At 47.9% G+C, this 23,999-nt stretch overlaps 7 protein-coding genes across 7 annotated transcripts; 2 read left to right on the top strand and 5 right to left on the bottom strand.

The window, feature by feature from the left end:
- Positions 1-71: 71 nt before the first annotated feature.
- On the bottom strand, positions 72-848 carry ACHE_51102S (uncharacterized protein; the record flags this gene model as incomplete). The annotated part of the gene is made up of 1 exon (XM_043280892.1): positions 72-848. The coding sequence occupies one exon, from the start codon at positions 846-848 to the stop codon at positions 72-74; it is 777 nt and encodes a 258-aa protein (XP_043138426.1).
- Positions 849-5,007: 4,159 nt separating this feature from the next.
- Positions 5,008-7,516, bottom strand: HSF1 (heat shock factor family protein; the record flags this gene model as incomplete). Its single annotated transcript, XM_043280891.1, has 2 exons — positions 5,008-6,964; positions 7,026-7,516. 2 exons carry the CDS (start codon positions 7,514-7,516, stop codon positions 5,008-5,010), a joined length of 2,448 nt encoding a protein of 815 aa, XP_043138425.1.
- Positions 7,517-8,649: 1,133 nt separating this feature from the next.
- Positions 8,650-9,686, bottom strand: ACHE_51100S (putative aldo-keto reductase (AKR); the record flags this gene model as incomplete). The annotated part of the gene is made up of 2 exons (XM_043280890.1): positions 8,650-9,330; positions 9,384-9,686. The coding sequence occupies 2 exons, from the start codon at positions 9,684-9,686 to the stop codon at positions 8,650-8,652; spliced, it is 984 nt and encodes a 327-aa protein (XP_043138424.1).
- A 1,173-nt stretch (positions 9,687-10,859) lies between these two features.
- ACHE_51099A (putative GPI anchored protein) lies at positions 10,860-11,667 on the top strand (the record flags this gene model as incomplete). Its single annotated transcript, XM_043280889.1, has 2 exons — positions 10,860-11,322; positions 11,372-11,667. 2 exons carry the CDS (start codon positions 10,860-10,862, stop codon positions 11,665-11,667), a joined length of 759 nt encoding a protein of 252 aa, XP_043138423.1.
- A 238-nt stretch (positions 11,668-11,905) lies between these two features.
- ACHE_51098S (dihydroxy-acid dehydratase) lies at positions 11,906-13,762 on the bottom strand (the record flags this gene model as incomplete). Its single annotated transcript, XM_043280888.1, has 2 exons — positions 11,906-13,625; positions 13,698-13,762. 2 exons carry the CDS (start codon positions 13,760-13,762, stop codon positions 11,906-11,908), a joined length of 1,785 nt encoding a protein of 594 aa, XP_043138422.1.
- A 4,067-nt stretch (positions 13,763-17,829) lies between these two features.
- On the bottom strand, positions 17,830-18,483 carry ACHE_51097S (uncharacterized protein; the record flags this gene model as incomplete). Its single annotated transcript, XM_043280887.1, has 1 exon — positions 17,830-18,483. The coding sequence occupies one exon, from the start codon at positions 18,481-18,483 to the stop codon at positions 17,830-17,832; it is 654 nt and encodes a 217-aa protein (XP_043138421.1).
- Positions 18,484-19,446: 963 nt separating this feature from the next.
- On the top strand, positions 19,447-20,277 carry ACHE_51096A (ankyrin repeat domain-containing protein; the record flags this gene model as incomplete). The annotated part of the gene is made up of 1 exon (XM_043280885.1): positions 19,447-20,277. One exon carries the CDS (start codon positions 19,447-19,449, stop codon positions 20,275-20,277), a length of 831 nt encoding a protein of 276 aa, XP_043138420.1.
- Positions 20,278-23,999: the final 3,722 nt, after the last annotated feature.

The following is a 23,999-nucleotide window of genomic DNA, read 5'->3' as shown; positions in this document are numbered from 1 at the left end:
ACGTTTGGGGTCATCTTGCTCTTGGCCACTAGTTGTGGTAGATTCGGTCCAGTTTCGTTTGCGACTTGGTTTTAGGAGGTTCCAATAGTGGGTGGCAAGGGAGACCATCTCCTCTCGTCCTTCAGGCAGCTTAATGTGATGTTCTCGAATATATTTCTTGAGGTTGCCCTGGAGTTTAGCGAAAAGGAGAGTGCACGTTCCTTTTCTGCTTGTCGAGGGAAATGTTGTTCTAGGGTGTCAAGGTAGGCATGGAACTCTCTAGGGTCCTGATTGGGGAGCTGGCAGGTCCTTTCGATTTGGTCCATTATATCAGCCTGGAGGGTGGTTGTATTCCGAATGAGGCTAAGTGTCCATTCTTCGAAGTATGCCCATGAATCTTCAATGTTTTGGCGCTCCTCAATAGATTTCTCTTCCACATGTCGATACCATCTATGCCGACAGGTGTGATCAAGGAAGTTGAGGGCGGCTAGGATTTTCTTCCCATCTGTTCGGTATTTTCGGGGGGCACCCCGAAAGGTGTAGCGGAGGTCGAGGAGCCAATCCTGGCGTCTTTGTAGGTTGAAATTCAGCGTGAAGGTTGAGATATTCTTGATCTTTAGCTCTTCAGTGTGACTCTCTGGTGGGTGGTTGCCTGGGTGGTCCCGGTTCACTACTGAACCTATTTCGGAAGGGTTGATAACCTCTGCTTCTAGGCGGGCAAGGTTTTCGCGGGCGACGCGGAGCTCCTCAAGCTTGGCGATTCGGTTGTGTATTGCTTGCAGGTCGGTGTCGATTTGCTCAGGTGTTATAGTGTCTTGTGAGGACAGTGTTGTTTCCTCAGCGATAGTTCTTGGGCGACCTCTCGGCATCGTCTTCCCTTAGGTGGTTGAAAAGAGAAGATTCAGAATTGTTATGATCTACGGGGCAGTGTAGATCAGCCTGTCAACCAGGTAAGGATAACGATATTGGAAAGGAAGCAGTATAGTGAGATTGTTACAAGACTGAATCTTGTCGGATGAAGCTACATACAGTGCACGCCTTTTAACTCCTGTTCCTCTGGACAACCCCGCTGCGGGGTATCTGATCTATCACATATGCCTCTCGAGAGTCTCGATAGGGGACCTCGATAGGGCCCCATGGTCCCAATATCCTAACACGATACAAGTGTCACGGCGCTCTACTAGGATAATGGAACGTCCAACTCATGGGTTCTACCTAGGTAGCTATCGACGAGAATAATCAACATGAGGAAGGAAGAAAGGAGGTAACGCCATATTTATCAACAAAGCAACAAAGCAAACAACCACACCTCACGTGATAAGCAACCAACGTGACCAGGCCGTCACATTACCCCCCGGCTTCAATAGGCATTGTCCTCAATGTCATGGTCAACCACAGGTAAGAACATATGAGAAAGCAACAATACATGAGACACTTGAAAAGAAAACGCATGGATGACATCTCCAAAAATCAGTCATCAGTCACCACCATCATCAATACCATTTGTCTCCAGCTTCGCAAGCATCTGCTGATTCCATGATTGTTTGGATTCCTTGTGTGCCTTCATGGAACAATCTTTCACCCAATGATTAGAGGAGCCACATCTCACACAGGATCCTTGTTGTCGTCGTCTGTTCCTTTCATCTAGGGAGGTGGACGCTGCTGACAGGGAGTTGATATTGATGACGCTGAGGTCCATAGGATCAGACTTGGTGTGAGAACCAGATTGGTGTGATTGAGGGTGGGAAACATTGGTGGAATTTGAGCTGAAAGAATGACTTCCCAATTGTTGCACCACGCGAAGGAATTCGATGTAGGATCTTGGAAGATTTAGTTGCTGGTTGAGGCGTCCTCGGAGAGTAGGATTGAGGCCTTTCCTGAATGCTGAAATCTTGGTGACATCAGGCCAATCTTTGCCCTTTGCCTCATAAAGAATCCTCTCAAACTTGGCGATGTAGGCTGCCACAGATTCACCACTGTCCTGCTTTAGGGCTAATAGATGATCTTCAGCTTCTTGAATCTTGTTGGGGTTGTCGTAAACCAGAGATAGTTGATCAAGGATAGTGTTGTAATCCCAGGTGTTGGTGTCTTCTGCGTAAGATAACTGGGGAAGAACTAGAGCTTGGACTTTGCTTTCCAGATTCAGATAGACATAGTAGAACTGAGCCACTGCATCACCAATAGCTGGAGCATCAATCCTAAGCTTAGCCTTCATCGAAGCAAGCCAGGTATCAAACTTCAAAGATTGTCCATTGAATTTCTCGGGATCGGGGAGGCATGGCTTTGGTCGTTGAAGTGGTTTGGGTTCGTTTTTGATGGATTCGATTTCATTCTGGAGGGCGCGGATCGTAGAAGAAAATTCGTTTCGGAGTTCTTGAAAGGGGTCCATGATCTTTAAGAAGGAGATCGTGAGCTTGAATCTTGAAAAACTTAAGTCTTGAGAACTTGAAGGGGTGCCAGCATAGTCGCAACCACTGGACTTCTTGAAAGTTGAACTTGAATATGCCAACAACAGAAGTTTCAATCCTGAGCTCTAGAAACTTAACTGAAGCAGCGCTTGACTTGACTTGAGGATGAACTTGAGGATGGAAACTTGAATGGAGACACTGTTATAGCCTGGCCAGCTCCCGAACTGCGGCACCAGCGAATCCCTTGAAGGGAGAAGCCTTTGGTATTTCTCTCCCTAAGGTATAAAAGGAGGATGTTGATTATTATGTCACGGCGCTCTACTAGGATAATGGAACGTCCAACTCATGGGTTCTACCTAGGTAGCTATCGACGAGAATAATCAACATGAGGAAGGAAGAAAGGAGGTAACGCCATATTTATCAACAAAGCAACAAAGCAAACAACCACACCTCACGTGATAAGCAACCAACGTGACCAGGCCGTCACAACAAGAGCCATCAAGAAGGCCACGGCGGCCAGCACGATGCAGCAACTGCAATGAAGAAGGCCATAATAGGTTAAAATGTCCTGCTAAATAGTAGTAAATTTAATAGATCGAATACAGTTCAATGTGGCATTTATTTAACTAGGTTGATGAAATAATTCGTATAGAAGAGTTAGTTACTCGCCGCCGCTGCGCAGCTCGGTGTCCCGCGCAGCTCGGTGTCCGATTACGTTAACACTAAGAGCTGAATAATAATTTCATCAGCGGTTTCGAATATATTTCGGCAACAGCCATATGTCGGTGTAGATCAAGGCGGTAGTGAGCGGGCCATAGTTTTTGCATTGATCTGCTCGCACGCACAGACTTTCGTTAAGGCATCTCGCCTCGATGAACTATTGCAATTCCGAGTATTTCAAAGGACCCGCACAATTTGCATCGGAGCCTCCCATCTCGAACAATATCACTTCGCTCCGGACAAGTCGATTCAGCAAATACTGTAAATGAATCATAATGGGCAAGTTCCCCGAATTACCATCCTTTGTGGGAGTCACCATCTGGGGTATATAAGCCCGCTGTTCTGCAGCATTGTGCTGACCCAACGGAGGACAGCGCCTAGGGTGCCGCAGGTATCGGATCTAATTAACATGCATACCTGTAAACGCAAGCTGTCATCTTTCTGACGAAATAATGGCGTCTTCCTGTTGATATGGACAACCAACACCAACCGCACATCTCTCTCAGGCTTGTAAACCGTCAGTTCACTTATCCGCTCAGTCTCAGCAGAGACGCCGTCATTCCTGCTTCTATAACAAAATTGGTCGGTAACAGCCGATAATCTGAATATCAATCGGGTTCAGGTATTGCAGGATATCAGCTTGGATTTTGGTCCACTTGCGGGAGACCCGTTCGTTTGCATCAATGGGTAATGGGAATGATGGGTTGTTGACAATGGGGTCTGCGATTTCGAACAGCGTGTCCTGACAGAACCTTCGTGTCGTAAAAGTGGACTAGGGAAAAACCGTTTGCGATTAGCAGGATTAGTTGCTTCTGGTCCAGACCAGCCGTTGCTTCTGTCAACCAAAGTTTCCATAATACAAAATTCGCCAGGTATAAGTTTCGCAAGCCCGCATATTTGCACAATAGTGGGAACACTATTGTACCATTTTCAACAAAGCCGTGTATACTTCGAGCGTAGTTTTGAAGGAGACTGGTCAGTGTCGTTTTCGGCAGCTCTAACACCAAGATGAACTGGTTTGCATGCTCATCGGGCCCAAGTTCTGGAACAGCGCGCTGGCTTTTTGGTACAGGGTTTCGATTGCCTGTAGATACGTGGTGGACCTAGGTGTTCGAGAGACATGGTGCATGTATTCAGCCTCTATATTTTCTGAAGCTGGAGTTGAAGCTGAAGGTGTAGGTTCTCTCATGTTGAGAAACGGGATGATCGTGGCGGCTATGCGGTTTATTGTATGTGGAGAGGTTTTAGAGAGGATGAGAAGGATAAGGTGAATAGATTTCAGTCAAGATGAGAATTCTCTCAATAAGTTTGAAGTGAATAAAGAGTCTGCAGGCTATGAAAGATCTAAGATAAGTCTAACGTCGCAGCTCTTACTACTACGTCGTGCCCTAATTTCCACGACCCAATTGACGGAGAGAGAAAAGAGAGATAAGTAAAATATAAATAGAAGGTATCTAAGAACTAAAATGACAAAATAACATCTCATCAATCGTCTGAAAGATTCATCCCTCGTAGTCCTGTTTTTTCCCATCCGACAGCCAAGCACCGCACCGCGATCCTCCCGTAATCGACATCGACATCAGTCTACTCGAGGTCCGAGTCTGGAAATGTGCTCAGCAAGTCGCATTGCGGGGACCAGACGAATCAAGAAAACGAACACACAAATCAAAAGTGAGAAAGAGAGGAGATGCCGCAATCGTTTTCGTGCGAAATTAATCAAGCCAAGTCAGGAAATGTGATAAGAGACAATGAGAGCAAGGTCCACTCGAAGTCATACGGAATTTGATTATTTACTTTCTTAAAAATCCCGCTCTTTTTCCTTCTCTCGCATTAACGTTAGTCACTTCATATCGAAGCCAAGCAATCATAGCAAGAAAGAAGGAAAAAGAAAAAAAGAAAATCACGCCTTTCTGCGCCGCTTGGCACCGCCACCACTTCCTTCGTCCCCTTGAGGGTCATTACCTCCATGGTACTGCGAAGTGTCATCCACAGTGTTAGCTGGGCTGGTCCCTTCACTATCGGTGAGGGTTTCAATAACTCTGTTTGAATCGAGGTCGTTGCTGTTCTGGTGATGGTGGTTTACGCCGTTGCCGGCATTGTTGTGGCTTGCATCGACACCGAGCCCGGCGTCACTGCCGAAACCGGCATCAAACCCATTGAAGAAACTGGGATTCTGTTGATGTTGGTTCGATCCCTCGAAAAAGTCACCGTCAGCGGGGAGTTGGTCAAAGTCGAAGAGATCGTTAGCATCTTTTATCGTACCATCGTCTGTTCCGGTATTGGCATCTGGGTCGTGCGTGCCCTCCGGAGCAGTGTTAGCCTGGTCGTTGAACTCCAGATTGGCTCTATTATGCTCGAGATCTCCAATGTCGGTAAAGTAATCATTGCTGAAGATCTGGTCAAGGTCAAGCGGGGGAGGGGGCACGTTTCCATTTTCCAGGCCTATCCCGGGAATATTACCAGTAGGACTGAGCGGTTGTAGGAGGTTGGTTAGGTTCTGTACAGAGCGATCTTGTTCGGCTTGCATTTTTGCGAGGTTGTCGATTTCAGCGCGGGTGCTGGCCAGACGGCCCGAGTAGTTTTGCGGCATGGGTGGAGGATTGGGTGTGATAAGCGCGTTGTTATTCGTCGCAGAGACATTTGGATCGGCTGTGTTTGTCTCGTTGGCCATCAGCCGAAGCATATCGGCGCGCTGGTTCGGGGTCAATGGTACATTGCCGCCAGATGTTTCGAGTGACGATAGTACGTTGGGGAACTCTGCAAAACTAGTCGGAACCCCACCACGAGCATTCGAATTCTGAATGACGGACATGATGTCTCGTTGGGGAAATTGTTGATGTTGGGTCGGTGTTGAATCTCTTGGTCGAGGGCTAATGTCAAATACTTCTTCAACATGGCCAGGTCTCGTGCTACTCGGTTGTCGGCTATGGCCCCGTGCTTGCCGTTGATCGTATGAACTGGATGCTGGCGAGAGGGTTGCTGCACGGCTATCTCTTTGTGCAGCTGGAGGCGCTTTCAATAGCAGTGGTTGCTTCTTCACCGACCTCTGCCCTCCAGGACTACTCATGTTCCCCAACGCGCTGAAGGCGTAGTCATCTCCCACGTCGACAACATTACCACTCCCTCCTTGGTCCTGCGATATGGCTCCGGCGAAGGAGTTGGCGAGATTCTGCGGTCCTTCTTGCCCTTGCAAACTCCGGTTGTAGACTGTTGCTAAGAAGGTTAAAATGGCATTAATGGAATTTTCGTGGCGTGTATGTTGTTCCTGAAAGTTCGCGGCTTGCGCATAGAGCTGTTCGTGCTCCCGCCGGAGTTTCGTGATGGTATTGGAGATAATTTGTTGTTGCTGACGGATGGCTTGTAATTCCCGATAGACACCGGCGAATTGATCTTTTGGCATCATGTCCCCGGTAATCAACGAGAGTTGGCTCCGCGCACGATTCCGATCATCACGAGAAACATGACTACTCTCCTCGCCGTACTCCTCGTCGTGCTCCTCAGCCTCCTCGGTCCTAACACGAGCGGTACCTTTCCCGGCTTTGGTCCCTTGCCCCGCAGAATTCTTGGGCTTCTGAATTAACCATAACAGATCCGGATGACCACGCTTGAAGTACGGGTTTGCATATTCGCTTGGGCTCTTATTTTTCCGTTCGCTGGCGCGCATCGAGTTATCCGACAATCCAACTTTCTTATGGAATCCGTACATATTCAATTGACGAACGAAGGAGGCGTAGTTGTTGTGTTTGAAGAGCTCGGGGATCAGGGTCCGTGCAAATTCATCTTCATCCAGGACAATAAACGAGTTTCCATCGTCGGACCATCGAATCAGTTCGGTATTTTTGGATTCATCGAGAAAGCTGTAAGAATTCACCAGTTAGGATTGACCTAGGCCACAAATTCGAGAAAGAAAAAACATACCTGCTGAGCTTTTGGACAAACGGAGGAATCTGTTTCCTCTTTGCCTGAGCATCCCTCTTAGCGATCGACGCCCTCCGGTAAAGTTCATCCAAGCTCTCGCCCCAACCGCCCGATTCCCCATTACCACCACCACTATCCGTCGTGACTGCCGGAGCTTGTTCATATCCACGGTTTCTGCTGACGAGCTGATTCGGTGTTGGTCTGCGTGCAAGCTGACTGGACGCGGGAGCCGTGGGAGCAGGAATATCTTGACCTGGGGCGAACGCGGTGGGGTTATAGGCGGCGGCAGCAGCAGGGTCGGGATAGTGCGCAGGTTGATTGACGACGTTGGGTGCCGGGTTTTGGCCCCATTGTAAGAATTGATCGTTCGAGAGTTGAGCGCCAGGGTTGGGAGGGTAATTCTGGACGGTACCGATAGGAGGAGGTGGCGGGTGGACGACGGGAGATGCGCCTGGCGCTGGTCGTTTGCGGCTTATGCCTTGGGGACTCATCGCAAATGACTTGTCCGCGACCTACGCGTCAGATCGAAAAGCAAGTTCGGACTCGAATGCGAGATATGCTGCTCCAGAGGGGTAAGAGACCCTTGATGGAATCACGAGCAGAGATAAGCTGTCGTCGATTCTCCGCGAAAAAATATTAACGGCTTAGCAAGAACTGAGGGTATGATAACACAGTGGTGTCACGCAAGGCACAAGCAAAAAGAAACAATGTATTGCAACAGCAAACTATCGTAAATCTCGTCTTCCAGAGATATAGAAGAGCTAAAGGCCTGGGCCTCGAGCAGAGGACCAGCAAGAATAGCGTTGCGGAACGGCGCAACGGTAGACTGCCAAAGCGGAGACGCGACAGGCGCGACAGGCGCTGGCCGTTAAACAGTGCAGACTCAGAGGCACAATAAACAAGAGAAGTTGTTGAACAAGACCTCTGTATTCTTCTTGTCCAGATAGCGATAATTGCTGCTCACCTGGGGGCGGTGGTTGTCGTAGCCAATGGCTTAAGGTGGAGGCGAGTTCTCATTCAAAGGCGGCGGCGGCAGTGGTGATGTTGTTTGCTCGGCGCCGATAAAACGACCACAGCAAAGCAACAGAAACGGAGAGAAAGCCGCTAAGGACAATTGCAGGAAGACCAGCGAACAGGAGGATAAGTCCTTTTCGCAGCGAATTGACTCACAGCGACTTGAGAAATACAAAAAGAGAGTGACGCTGGATTGAGACCTGCTGCCCCTCCGCGGCTGCTGATTGGCTGCAATGATGACTCAGCACGTTAATCGATAATCACGTGAGTATGAGCGGAAAAAAGGAAACGCCTACTTCCGAGGCAATCTTTATCTGGATGTCAAGAAACAAGTTAATAACTATTTACATGTCCTCCGTACAGGGGTACCTCTGCCACTACCCAGGGGTACTTTATCTACAATTGACTTTTTCTCAATCTCTGGTTCTCCCGATGCACCGGTGATCTTGTCGCCTATGAACCAACCAACACGCGTGCTGGCCTTCTAGAAGCTTCATTGGGCTTCGACCTGGGTCTCTGCGTTTCGAAGTAGCAGAATACCTTGACCGCAAGGGAGACTGGCGCCAGGAGGATAAGATTCTCCCAAGTTTAACACTTGGTGAGAGAAAAGTTATGAGGAGTCTCCAACCAGCCCTTGGAAGTCCTCAATGATCTTGGACCACAAGGCAGGCTGCTCCTCAATAAACTTCTCGACATGCTGAGGTGCAGCCAAATCCGCAGCCATGCGATCCTCGTTCGTTGTTCCATTCAACACCGTGGTCTTCCCCAAGCCCAGAACAAGACAGTACAAAGCGGCAGCTGGACTGATGCTAACCTGCGAGGCAAGTTGCTGGACGGGGTTGCTGCGTGCAAGTTCCGGGTTGGCTGTTAGAGTCCAGAAACTCTGATAGAGGATGTCATTGTCCCGGCAGAACGCGCGCAACGGGACATCAAACCCCGTCATGCTGTAGAACCGGTTCTGTACAACTGCTGGCGGTACGCTGACCTGGGAGGAGAGCTCTTTGAGAACGGGTAAGGTGCAGTTGGAGATACCTAGGTTGCGGATGCGATGGGGGACGTAGGACTCGAACGCTTTCCATGCTTCGATAGTTTGCGCCAGCGTCGACAGGGGAGAATGCAGAACGAGCATGTCAATGTACGCATCTTCAGCACTCTCTGGTCCCGCAGACGGACGGAGGTTATGCAGCGAGGACTTAATAGAGGCATGCACCTGCTCCGTCACCGAAGTCCTAGGGTCATACGGCATATTCTCGGGATCCTGTCCCTGCACTGAAGTAAACTTGGTTTGAATCTACCTACCAATTAGCACAACACTAGGAATAGTTCTAAAAATGGACAACCCACGTGCAGATCCTCTCGTCGGACTGAGCCGTCCTGAATAGCTCTGCGGATGCCTTCTCCTACCAAGTCCTCCCGGTAGTGCTTCGGTTGGGCAGCCGTATCCACCGCGCGGAACCCAGACTGCAGGGCCTGATGGACTAGATCTGCCGTGCGGTCTTTCTTCCAGGCCGTACCGTAGATGAAGACGGGGAGCGTGGCTGGGGGTGCATTTTGGACTGGGCGTAAAGCGTATTTTTCCCAGGACATTTTGCCGATTGCGCGAGCCATCGTTATATCACCAGGGTATTTTTGCGCTTGGTAGTGCATGTAGTGGTATGTAGTGGTGGTGTACTATGAAGTGAGGTTAAGATGAGTGAGGCTTGACCTCATCCTGACCTAAGCACTGCAGGTCTATTTTTAAACACAACAACATCCTATCTACTTGTATCAATGTACGTACTACACTACACTACAGAATACCAAAAGAAGACATTTTAAGAGACAGCACTTATCGGTATATCGGCAATCTCAACCACTCAACATCGCGGGGCATCCCTCGCACAGCGGGTAAATCCTCCGAATCTGCACCCACCGACCAAATTATAATCTTTATCTTCCCATCCCAAAACAAGGCAGCAGACTTTCTACCCTTTTAACTGGCCCAATAAACAAAGAGCACCAGGGTCTTGAAGGTCTACCGACGTTTGACATAACCGAATTCGGAACTAAATATAGTGAGGCTGTGCACGTCGCCGGCAAACCAGCGTATGTGATTTGGCGGGTGAAGTGGATGCAATAACTTAAGTAGATTTTTTCTGGGCATTGGATCGAAATGCTAATTAGCAAGTTTTGTGGTAAGATAGAAGGTATTTGGAGGAATTGGGCGAGTATGGTATTGCTTCACTTCGGCGTACGGAGTACGGAGTGCTATCGGATGTTAGACATGGGACATCCACGGGAGTTTGTACAAGCACATCTTATAAATATAGTGGAAGTTGAAAAATTTCTACATCTTAATTTTATTTATGTCATCAACCTTGAAATCAAGCAAGCATCCCGGAACATCTCCGTACATCAAGCATACCCTAATCGGCAAAGCACAACCGCAGGGTCCATGGCCCAAGCGGTATACAGATTCGATTTCGGCAAAGTATTCTCCGCATTACTCACAAATGCAGCAATGATGAACATAGCAGCAGCGAGGTGTATACTAGGCAGCGCTGTTTGCTGTCTTGGTATTGGTATACCACGTTTTTGGCATTTGGTTGTTTGGGTGGGTGGTGAGGTGGGTTGCTATACCTGCCGGAATTTGAATATAGTAATCATGCTAAGGGAAGTATATAGATAGTGCCAGAGTATGTAAATATAGAAACACCACGAGGACAAGGAAGAGGACATAAATAGCCCTCGTTGCACGAGTCTAGCATCAGCATCAACGTCAAAAACACCAATCTCTTTTACTCCATTCCCACTATCACTCGCAAATCTACAACCCTCACCATGCACATCAAAAACCTCCTCTTCCTCACCAGCGCCCTGCTCACCAGCAGCCTGGCCCTAGCAAACACCCTCGACAGCGACGACGTTCCCAACCGCTGCTGGCAAGTATGCGGTCCCGTGGTGGGCATCTCGCACAAATGCGACGCGATGCATGATAATGACTCCGCGGAGAGAAAGTGTGTCTGCGAGTGGCAACAGGCACCGACGCTGATTCCGTTGTGTGAGGCTTGTATCTCGCAGTATCGGAATGAGACAAAGCATGATGATGACAATGATCGCGATGATGATGACGACCGGGATGACGACCAGGACGACGACAATGACCGGGACAATGACCGGGATAATGATAACGATAGAGGCAAGGATCGGAATGATGACAATGACAACGACTGTGGCCCTCGTACCCAGCCTTCGATTAAGCGCTCTGCCCGTAAATCCAAGCGTGACGACCCCCACGACAACGGTAACTCACTTTATTCAATACAGAGGTAGTACCAGACTAACACACCCAGATGCCAACGACATCCTCCGCGCCTGCTCCTTTACCACCACCAGCTACAATCCAATGACGGCAACCACTGCCATCAGCGCTGCTTCGACGCTGATCCCAAGTTCTTCTGCGACTGCAACTGGCACTAGCTCTGCCTCTGGTTCTAGCTCTGGATCGGATTCCAGGTCTGCTTCTGGCAGTGGCTCGTCTGGGAGCGCTTCTGCTGACAATGACACGAATGCGGCATCGGGCCAGAGTGTTCCCCGGGCTGCGAGTTTGGCGGCTATTGTGGGATTGATTGGGTTGGTTTGGTTGTGAATTGATGATGGGGGTGAAGTGATGTAGTTGACGATATGGATGAATGATGAAGGTGGAAGTTATGCTAGATGATGAGTTATGTTTATGTCATGACATGGTCTTTCGTTTATTTTTGCTATCCTGTTGTTGAGTTGTTTTGATATACCATAGTTCAGATCTGACGCTCGTTCGTTAAAAACATCCAACTCTTGAATTGACACTTACAATTATGCTCAATTCACTCTATTGACTAAACCAACTAAATTGGCCCATCAGTCACACACCCATGACTAGCATCACTGACCAACATCGCATACTTCCTCAACGTCCCCTTCCTAGCCCTCCCCTCGGGCGCTCTCCACTCCTTCTTTCTCTGCTCCATCTCCTCCATCCCAACCACCAAATCAACAACCCTCTCCTCCGTATCAATAACAATCCAATCCCCATCCCTCGCCAACCCAATCGGTCCTCCCTCTATCGCCTCAGGAACAACATGCCCAATCAAAAACCCATGACTCCCACCCGAGAACCGCCCATCAGTAATCAACGCAACATCATTCCCCAAGCCCGCGCCCATAATCGCCGCGCTGGGCTTGAGCATCTCCGGCATCCCAGGCCCACCCTTCGGACCCTCATAGCGGATAATGACGACTGTCTTCTGACCCTTTTTAATATCCCCGCGTTTGAGCGCTTCGATAAATGCGTCTTCGTAGTCGTAGCATTTGGCCGTGCCTTCGAAGCGGAGGCCTTCTTTGCCGGTGATTTTGCCCACGGAGCCGCCAGGGGCGAGGGAGCCACGCAGGATCTGGAGATGGCCGGTTGGTTTGATGGGGTTGGTTAGGGGGCGGATGATGGGTTGGTTTTGTGGGAAGTCCGGCCATGAGGAGACGTTTTGTTTCATTGTTTTGCCGGTAACTGTTATTCCAGAGCCGTCGATTACGTTCTCCTTGAGGAGGAATTTGAGGAGGGCGGGTGTGCCGCCGATCTTGTATAGGTCGTGCATGACGTGTTTGCCGGAGGGCTTGAGATCTGCTAGGAAGGGTGTTTTGTCGGATACGGCTTGGAAGTCGTCGATTGTTAGTTTTATGCCCACGGCATCGGCCATGGCGATTAGGTGCAGGACAGCGTTTGTGCTGCCGCCCAGGATGTTCACGACGATCATTGCGTTCTCGAATGCTTGACGGGTTAGGATGTCGCGGGGACGGATATCTTCTTTCAGAAGATTCTTGACCGTCTCTCCGATATTTTCACACTCAGCTTGTTTCCTCCCATCCTCAGCGGGACAACTACTGCTCCCTGGCACAGTCAAACCCATCGTCTCAATCGCCGTCGCGAGCGTATTCGCCGTATACATACCCCCACAAGCACCAGCCCCGGGACACGCATTGCGGATGATATCGAACCGCTCCTCCTCATCGATCTCCCCGGTGATATACTGCCCGTATGACTGAAACGCGCTCACCAGATCCAACTGCTTCCCCTTCGAACTGCACCCAGGTTTAATACTCCCCCCATAAACCATAATACTAGGCCGATTCACCCGTCCCATCGCCATCACCACACCGGGCATATTCTTATCACACCCCGGCAGCGAGATATTCGCATCGTACCACTGCGCATTCATCACTGTTTCAATCCCATCGGCGATAATCTCCCGACTCTGCAGACTGTACCGCATTCCAGACGTCCCCATGCTAATCCCATCCGACACACCGACCGAGTTAAAACGCATGGGAACCAGGCCCGCGCGCGCGACAGAGTCGCGAACTTTTCCAGACAAATCGAGGAGGTGTTTGTTGCAGGGGTTTCCCTCAAACCATACAGATGATATACCGACTTGGGGTTTATTCATGTCTGATTCTGAGAGGCTGGTTGCGTAAAGCATTGCTTGGGAGGCGCCTTGGGATTTGGGCTGGGTGATTTTGGAGGAGACTTTGTTGAGGGTGTCATTGTGGCGGTGGGGGGTTGTGGAAAGGTGCCTATTGTATGGAGAGGATTGAGTTAGATATTGGTCTGTATTTGAGTACATCTTCTTTGGGTTGGATGCTCACGCTCTGAATTGGGTTTTGCATGGTGGTCGCGGGAGAGCCCTAATGCGGAGGGTTGCCAGAGTCATGGTTCTAAGAATGCGTATATAGATAGGTTATCAAAGGAGGAAAGTGACTGTTAATGACAAACGCTTAACAGGAGTCAATGCCTGGTAAGAAGAAAACGAGACGAATGTGCCCTGAAGATGAACAGAATGAGGGCCCTTTTAAAGCCAAAAGGAATGAGTCAATTGAAAATACGAGAAAAGCAATAGCAGCAGGATGATACTAAAATCCGTAGACTGATTATAATGGCCAACTCTGGACCTGCAATTGGCAGTGCGTGAGTTTTGCTACTCCAGTAGGGTGTTCTATAGTTCTCCGGAGTTGGGACACAACTCCGAAATTGTGGCCTGAGGCAACATAAGGCATAACGTAATCCACCACCGAGCTGATCACCTAACGCGTTTCGCGCCCCTTCCACCTACACTTCCCTCTTCAACCACCCACTATGCCACCAATTCGTACTCAAGCCTCTCGAAATTCAATTGAGCAAGAAGGCAGAGTCTTACTTGCTATTTCAGCAATTCAGAAGCAAGAAATTACCTCTATTCATGAAGCAGCGCGCCCGTTTAATGTCCCTTATTCCACACTAAATACGCGACTTCATGGCACCACAAATCGTGCTGAAACCTGCGCTAATGGCTATAAATTGACACAAGCAGAAGAGGAATCACTTGTTCAATGGATTCTCTCTATGGATCAGCGTGGAGCAGCCCCCCGGCCAGCTACTGTACGAGAAATGGCCAATCTTTTACTTGCAGCGCGTGAATTGATTCCAGTTCAGACAGTTGGTGAAAACTGGGTCTATAAGTTTGTGAAACGACACTCAGAGCTTACTACCCGATTCTCAAGATGCTATAATTATGAACGTGCAAAATGTGAAGACCCAAGAATAATTCATGATTGGTTTAATTGTGTTCAGCAGACAATCATGCAATATGGGATCTTACCTGATGACATCTACAACCTTGATGAAACTGGCTTCGCAATGGGTCTTATTGCTACTGCAAAAGTAGTAACAAGAGCTGACTTATATGGTCAGCGCTCAGCTTTGCAACCTGGAGGTCGTGAATGGGTCACTTCAATTGAGTGTATAAATGCCTTGGGCTGGGCTTTGCCACCATGTTTGATTTTCAAAGGCAAGGTCTTTTTACAGTCTTGGTTTGAAGATCCAGCATTACCGCATGATTGGCAGATTGAGATCAGTCAGAATGGATGGACAACTGATGAAATTGGGCTCCAGTGGCTTCAAAAGCTGTTTATCCCATCAACAACTAGCCGTACAAAGGGAAGATATCGACTCTTAATTCTTGATGGCCATGGCAGCCATTTGACACCACAATTTGACCAAACTTGCTGTTACAGAACTCGCTGTATCAGCCTCACGTGATGATACAGAGTTAAGACAGGCTCATTGGATAACAGCTCATGGAGAATATGCAAGAAGGAACAGGGATCAAATTGATATTCGGCGTGTTGGCACCTGATGATCACGTGTTTCACGTGATATGCAAGGAGTATACTAATATACAAGACGGATGTTATACCATCAGCCTGGTATAGGTATACAAGTATACTATGAAAACATCATACCAGGAGAAGGAAGGATATATAAGAACACTCATTCATGTACTTAGCTTAGTTCTTCGCGATCAATACAGGTCATTCAGCATTGGTTACCTTCTAGTTTCTGACTCGTCCGCACTTAACCAACAACCCAGTATACGTACTCGGTTGGCCTTGTTTCTCCATTCGATTACCTTTACCGTTTCTACTTGTTGATTATCTTACGGAGCCTGGAGGGGGCGATATACCCATCAACGCATACGACATACCGGACCGGACCCGGAGGGGCATTGAGCATACGATTACTTGGGAGACACTTAGGGTAAGTGTCCAGTCTCGAAATACAACTAACTAGAACCCTAGGTACGACACGAGAGAAGCCAGGTTGTGACACTTGCAGCCAAAACAATATAATTCCAATTTGCATGCCACCACATTCATCACATATCTTGCAGCCTCTTGATATTGGCTGTTTTGCAGTTCTAAAGCGATCATATGGCCGATTAGTGGAAAGCAAAATGCGCCTTAGGATCAACCATATTGACAAATTAGACTTCCTTGAGGCTTACCCCCAAGCTCAATCTGAAACATTCAAACCTGAGACCATTCAAAATAGCTTTGCAGCAGCTGGTTTAGTGCCATTCAGTCCAAATCGAGTACTATCACAGCTTGATATTCAGCTTCGCACACCAACACCCTCCAGCAGTCAGGATAGTGATTCAAGCCGTAATTTTACTCCAAAAACACCTCGAACACTTAAACAATTACATCGGCAAGCAAAATCAGTCAAAAAAATGATAAAACAACAATTCCAGAGCTCGCCAACTCCGACTGATATTGCATACAATCAGCTTGTTAAGGGCTGCCAGTTAGCAATGCATAATGCTGCTATACTTGCTAAGGAAAATCAGGATTTATGTGCTGCAAATGAGAAACAGAAGCAAAAGCGGGCAAGGTCAACTCAGCAGATACAACATGAGTGTGGTCTCTCAATTCAGGAGGCTCGTGAGCTAATTGAGGTGCCAATTTAAGCACAAACAGCCCGTACAGCGGTCACTTCTTATAGTAATATGCAGACGTCTCAGCTAGCTCAGCAGCCTACACGGCGTCAGCCAAGATGTAGCGGATGTCAGAGAATAGGCCATAGTATCAGTTGGTGTCCAGATAGGTAGTAAATTGAATATAATGGTGTTGTGGTTGAAATAAATCGATTTAAATCGAAGAACCTGGTAGGAGGTGATCAGCTCGGTGGTGTGATCAGCTCGGTGGTGGATTACGTTAGTTAGCCGCTAACTTAGTTACCGCAAGAAGCCACTAACGTAACCAACTACCGAGCTGCGCATCCCACCGAGCTGCGTGGCTCTGTATTCCATATAAAATGGCACTTTTTATAACCAGAACATTTCAACCACCAATAGATATAGATGTTTGCTTATAAGATAGGGGCATAAATACATAAGCTAGAATAAGGTATATTACTTTCTAAAGATTTTGTACTCTTTTGTAGCCATAGGCGCTCGAATACTGAAAATTACAAAAAATACAGTGGTAATTTATATTACTTGGTATCTGTTGTGACGGTTAGCGGGCGCCAGAAACGGCACCCATTGAACCGCGCTTCTGCCGACCCCTACCGCCTGTCGTCGATAGGAATACCATTGCCCTTTACGGTAGACGCCTACTGTGTCAGGGATAGTGCTGCCTCATGCCGCTTTTGGGCCGCTCACATGCCACCTCAACACATCCGTTGCATCTATAAAGGCCTGACATCTCTCCCTCAAAAGACCACGCACTTTCTCTTCCCTTTTCCGTTCTCCTGTCTGCCTCGCCCGGTGCACTGCCCTCTTACCAAGATGCCGCGCTACCCGACGATTTGCCCTTTTCCAGTATGGCGCTACTCTCCTCGGGGTGGCCGACGGGTCATCTGGAAGATTGAGACATTGAGACCTTGTTACTGATGAAGTTAGACACGCTCCGAACCGATAAGGGTGCGGACCGAAAGGTTATCCTCAAGACCGGTTGGTGTCTGTTCCTGCGAATCAGTTTGGATAGGAGAAGACGCGACTCGAAGCCCATTAATTAATTGGTGCAGCTATGTTAATCACAACTCATCCCGAGTCGCGATTACTATTAGCGCTACTGATCAGCTGAGCTTGGGCTTTCAATTTGGTCCCGCTAGCTTGCATCCACTTAGTGTCTACTCTTGGTCAAGACTCATTTGATTCGGACTGACATTAATTGTCTACATAAAATCAAGGTGTGTTTAAATATGTCAGTTGAGGTCTACGTCTTTTGAGTGCTTCTAGGAAAACCTCATCTTCACCGTGTGTGATCTACCAGGGCCCACTCATTCTCAGTGACAATAGAAGTTTCTGCAGATTTAATGATGAAGCATAAAAAACATTTGTGTAAAGAGTGAAATTTTCTCGAATTCTCCTGCATAAAGCCAGATATCCTCCTTGAAACACAGGAATCCCGGAACCATGCAGAGCATTAACAACCCTACTAGCAAGTTTCAAACAGACTTCTAAGCTCCATCAGGCTTCTTCTCACTCTTCTTCCAGTAGGTCTTTTTCTCGTCCTTCCACTTGTAGCCCTTGTCGTGAATTTTGTTCTGGTCGATCCAAATAATTTCCTCGACCTTGCCATGCTTGATGATCTCCTCAAGCTCGACGCTATAGAAGATGCCGGTTTTCGAGGGCTTTTTGTCTTGCGGGAAGATGAGATAAGCCTTACCCTCAGTTAGCTGCGCATAGTACTTTGAGAACGCTTTCTGGAAGTTCGTGAAAGTATCTTTGTCGACGCCTTTGTACTGGCCCTTCTGGTAGAAGTTGACGTTCTTCCAGAGGTCGCGGACGGAGGTGAGCTGCTGACTGTTGGCCCACCTCACAATGTCGTTGATTGTCTTTTGGTCCTGGCCTGTGAAGTAGATGGCTTTATCCTTGGCGGGCTGTCCCTTTTTGGCGTACTTGCTGAAATCGTGCAGGTTTTCAGGCTTGATGAGTTTCTCAACCTCTGCCTTGTCGGGGATGTTTTTATCGCGGACAACAAGCGTTCCGAAGTCGTTGACAGGGGCAGCCAAGGCAGTGGGTGCCTGTGAGGAAAGGAGGAGCAAGGTGCTCAGGATAGAGAAGAGGAAGAAGAGGAAACTGCCTTTACGGCTGGAGGCGGAGAATAGCATCCTGAGATAGGACTAAGTCTCAGAGAGAAGCAAAAAGACTAATTCAAGTAACAATGATAGTAGAAATCGGAAAGGCTTCGAAGCATGTGTAAGTGCAAAACAGAAGCAAGGCAATTGTCCATTTAATATCTGGGGACTCGGCCAAAGAACTGCGGTTTGTCCTGGTTGAGTCCTGTTACAATATGAGAAAATCTAAGCCTACCTAACGGCCCCAATGTTACTATTGCTAGAGTTAATTCAGTGTCGGCCCCGAGAATGAGAGAGAGTCTGAGAGAGAGACTCATTTACAGATGTTGGCAACTTGGCCGCCTGGGAGGATCATTCCGTAACCCTGCAGCACGAACTTTGGCTGCAGGGGCCAATTCAAAATAATAACCACTACGGAGGAGGCTGGGCGCGAACCTCCGATGCAGGGGCCAAATCCAGAAGAATAAGCACTAGCGCTAGAAATCGCCCCATAACTAGTTGTTGCAAAATGCAGAAGTCACTTTGGTAGTCCTCAAAGCCTCAGTAAACCTATTGAAGATCAAATCAAGGAGGTGGCTCAGCTAGCAGTCTGCCACGACTCTTCAAATTAATGTTAATATTAGGATATCCTGATCAAATCCCGTAGGAGTGGAAAACAAGGCGGTGCCAGAGCTCAAGTTAACTTAGTTACCTAATTTGGTCTTAGTAAGCCATTGATGAAGACCAACTATATGAGGAGTTGAAATCACGCAGAATCCTCATTCCTTCACACACAACACAAGAATTCAGCCAGTGGCTATTTTTCAGTTCGCATTTCTACTATTGTTTATGAAATTTTAGCACAATCCTCACACTGTTTGCAAACTCAGCCAAAATCCCTTTTGACTCTCCGCCATCTACGCAGTAAGAGAACAAAACACCCAGACTGATCGCTTGCTTTGTGGGACACAAGATACAATCCTTCATTTCAACATCTCCCTCTCTCTCTTTCTCATCATGTCACCGCCCATGGAAGCACGTGTGCAAGCAAAGCTTGATGCAGACATCACCAACAGCAATCTTCAGGGCATCAAAAATTTTTACAAGTCAGCAGACCCAGAAAAACAATCCAGTCTACTTGCAGACATAGCTGCACGCGCTGCAGCAAAAGCACAGGTTGATATACTTGACTGGGTCTTCAGTGAGGGCTTCCAGCCCCCCCCTGACTCATTGAATGATGAGTTCTACCACCAGGCTTGCCTCGCGCAGTCCCTTGCTGTGTGGAAGACACTTGTCAAGAATGGCTTTAATCTCAATGGGCATCACAGCGAATTTTTTGGTGATGCACTGAGCCTGGAAGCATACTGCGGCAATGTTGGGATTATACGCTTCCTTCTGGAGAATGGACAAGACCCCAATGATGCATGGGGGAGCTATGATGATCTTGAACCAGGTGTGGCAGCATTAGTTGGCGAGAAGCCATCTTTGGAGATCCTCCATCTGATGCTTCAGCATGGATGGAACCAGAAAAGAAGCGCCGCACACATTGCGGCTGCTGAACTTGGCAAGATGGAGGCGCTAAAGTTACTGGTGGAGCATGGTGCTGACCTTGAGGAAGCTAGTGGATGGTGGCCCAATTGTGGTATAATTGAAGCTGATAAATGGGGAACTGCATTGTATCGCGCAGCTTACAAGGGCCAGAAAGAGCCTGTGGTATATCTGCTAGGCAAGGGCGCTAACATCTGGTTCAAGGATGACAAGGGGCGATCTATCTTGTGGGCAGCGAAGCAGGGAGGAAATGAGGAGGTGATTGAGTTGTTGAAATCTGCTGGGCTTGAAGAAGAATAAAGAATAAACCAGTCCACTTTCATGATCAGATATACAATAGCGTATCTGGTGCTTAGTGGAAAAAAAACTTCCTATGTCGGAATATATAGTTTCTCCTGATATAAGCCACATAAAACGGATTTCTGTTAGAGATGTAGGGTTGAGACAGCATGATGAGCGCACTGCGGACCAATATGTGGCATTCCCTAAGAGAGACAGACTAATTGCTGGTATGCGAAAGTTTCGCCCACCAGCATCGTAAAAGTACGTATGACTTGCTAGAGCTGCATCCCGATATGATTTTGCGTGGCTAGAGGGACTAGGCGCTGGGGGGCTGTTGGTTACTTTTGGGGGCTGCCTTGAGTTGGTAGAGCTTTCATCTCCTGTGTCTGCTTATCAAACATGTTTTGGATTTGTTGAAGCACTTCTTTCGGGCCGTCATGGTCTTCACTACCATCGTTGTTGCTGCTGCGTGTTATGGGCTAAGCCCGTAGTACTCATGACTAGCTATCATACAAAAGATTCTGTTGAAGAAGAGAAGAACAGGTGTCCGATCGGACAGTCTTTTATATACAAAAGTACGTTATGCGGGGTACGTAGTCAGATACCACTCCCATCATTCCTCCGGATAACATATCATTTATTCTACAGGCGCAGCCTGTGACACTGCGGTCGCGCACCTTCGCTGCGAGGTCTTCGACTGAACTAATAAACCAGATGAATAGATCCCGCCGCGGGGGGTAGCCCCTGGGTTCGGTTAGCAATTTGCTTCAGCTCTGCTGTTTCTGTGAGGATGGCAGCTGCGTGGGAGCATTGGTCGTGGTCTTTGTGAATGTATGAGGCTCTGACCACCCCTTTCTTCCTTGCACCCCCCATTGTCAGCGACAACTGGGGAGAACAAAGTTGGAAGTAGGTAAAAGTGTAGAAGAGTGCTGTCATAACTAGAACATGTATATACTGAAATTAAAAATGGGTGTATGTCAGCGACATAATTATGAAATAACAGTCCTGAATAGGACAAATAAGCGATATTTATGCTAGTGCGGTTATCTTGCCCCTCAGCAATTGAAAATTCGCCTCTATATAGCCTCAAATAGTGATAATGATAACAGTCGACTGCCTGATTCCTCTGAGCTACTTGCTTCATACTCAACATCAAAATAATATGACAGGCAGGTGCTTATATGTAAGCCGAAATGGGATTCTCATGGAAGTGGGGAATCAATAATTCGCGACTAGATGAGGTCTTGCATGGAGAGATCTATTTTAAGCAGAAAGGTAATGAATTCTCTACGCACCGCTTGGCAACGATCTATCCTATGTCGATGTGGGAACTGAGGCACTGGAGGAATGGAGGCTTTGTGAACCCTCTGAAAGCCGTTGGTGCTTCGGCTTTCACAACTCATGCTGGAGATTGCTTCTCCTCAGGCTCGGTCATGGACAAGATGATTACTTCCAGAATGAGACGGCCATTGCAGAGTCAGTCTTCTACCAGCTCTATTGCACTCCTTGTCTCAAAGCCTCCAGTTTCAAATTTGGCCACGACTATGAGGGCGCTGCGCAAACACACAAATCATTCAGGCGGCCTAAGGCAGTGGATCTGAGCTTACACTTTTACGCTGACCCCTGTGCAATTCCTTCCATGGACGACTTGAAAGCGACTACCTTTGGCTTCTGCAAGGCACCTGACAGTTCACTCTTTCCAGAGTGAGATGGTGCTCACCCGACGACTGCGACCGTGGTGGGCATTGACTACCACAATGAAGGGGGAAACTGTGCCTCTAGTCCCTTTGGGTTCAATGACGACTGGCATCTACTCCCATTTCCTGATGACACAAGAGAAGAAAGATACAAAAAACTGGAAAGACCCAAGCACCATTTCTTCAAGGCACTCTCGCCTGAGCTGAAATATGAGATATTTTCATATTTATCCTTTGATGAGCCTCTGAATATGAGACTCGTATGTCGAAATCTAGCTCTACTTGCAACCGTCGATACACTCCCTCAGTTGTACTGGCGAAGTAGGTTTCTCCTTGGTCAGGAGGCTGACTTTCTTTTCCCGAGACTTACAGATAAATGGGACTGGTCTTGGCTTTTCTTTTGGACCAGGGCATCTCTAAGGGCTAGACTCCTGCCCTTGGTCAATCGAAAGAGAATTCAGCAGCTGCTGGAACCCATTGCTGCTCTTGTGGATCAAGAGGCTGTTTTTCAAAATGGTCCATATGGATCTGCCTTTCACCCAGTGCAAAGCTAAGGCAGCTACTTTCAGCTAATCGATGGCGAGAGTACTGGAAAGCCGCCTCAGCTTATGGAGATAGCTGGCTTTTTTTCCAGCCAGCTAGCCTCTATTGGTGCGGATAGCCCCTTGGATGAAGGATGTCGTGTGCTTTACCATAGGGCACAACCATTCATGCCGTCGCGTCAACATCATCGACAGTGAATAGGTATTTCCACTGTCCAAATTGGCGCACGGAGCTTTATATCAGGAATAAACCTATTTCTGTCAGGGGACAATGTTGATCATCCAGTCAGATATCACATTCCAGCTTTCGAGAAGTGGATAGAGATTCCATCCAGCTCCCATGTGAAAGCTCTTTGCGTGGCGTTTTGCTCAGAGGGGCTGACAGGGATTAAGTTTATATTCACAAATTCAGATTCATCGGGCTGGGTTGGTGACAGCAATGGCCCTGGAATTGCTCAGGGAATCCTTAGCATTCCAGAGAGGTTAGATTGGTATTGCCTGCTTGCAGGTTTAGATTGTTTCAAGATCGTTTCACTCGGCCTCAGTAAATTGACCGGCCATGCCGGAGCTTCTGTGAAGTTTCCCTCTCAAGGTGTAATGGATTCATCTTGTGTACAGTCCCATTCATGGACACTGCATCCCCCAAGGCACGAGGATTTGATAATCAGTACTCTCCTACCATCCCAGCCTTCCCGGGCTTTTGAACCGCGGATTAATATTGACTTCAGTGGCTCAACCGCTCAAGAGGCCTGCTTCTTGGGTCCTTGACAAGGCTTGCATTCCACATGGCATCCAGTCCTTACCCACTCATCGGAATAGAAATATTCTACTCTGATGGAAAGTCTGTACTTTTCGGCTCCAACAGCGGCTGCGAAATCTCTTTTTTTTGTCAATGGCTCAAATGGGGAGCGTATCAATCAAGCCGGCATTCTAGAAGACAGTCAGAGACACCACTCAGCGATTGGCCTAGGTGGCTTGCAGGTCTTTTCTACATATTCTCCAAGCATTTGTGTGCAACGCTGATTTTGATCCAGGTCTCAACAAACTATGGATGAAATGCCACTTTTGCTCCTCTTCACTCTCAACTCTACGCATCTGTTGAACTACTACCGATTTTTCCGCCTGGAAACACCATCACTGGATTTGTTGCTCTTGAAGCAGTATGTAACACTGCCTTGAGCGCCCCAAGCAGCTTCTGATCCAGACCTAGACAAACAAACACCATTTTATCCGAGTCGGTATTCAGTCCCAACAATGTGACAAACAACCTATGATACCGGATGTTGTGAATCATGAATGCCATCAGATACCCGACGATCAGCTAAGATATGACGAAAAATTCACTCATTTCATAGACAGTTCAAAGCCTGGTAACTATCAGACCTATGCATCACTCAAGAATGTCCGGAAAATCCAGGCATCCATGGGCATCTGAGGCCGATTCAGATCTCCTAATCGCATATCTGGTTTGAAGCTCGAGTATTATGACCATCCAAGTCCC

The sequence above is a fragment of the Aspergillus chevalieri genome, chromosome 5 (assembly GCF_016861735.1).
Source record: "Aspergillus chevalieri M1 DNA, chromosome 5, nearly complete sequence".
In the NCBI taxonomy this organism is placed as follows: Eukaryota; Fungi; Ascomycota; class Eurotiomycetes; order Eurotiales; family Aspergillaceae; genus Aspergillus; species Aspergillus chevalieri.
This window is presented reverse-complemented; position numbering and strand designations above follow the sequence as displayed.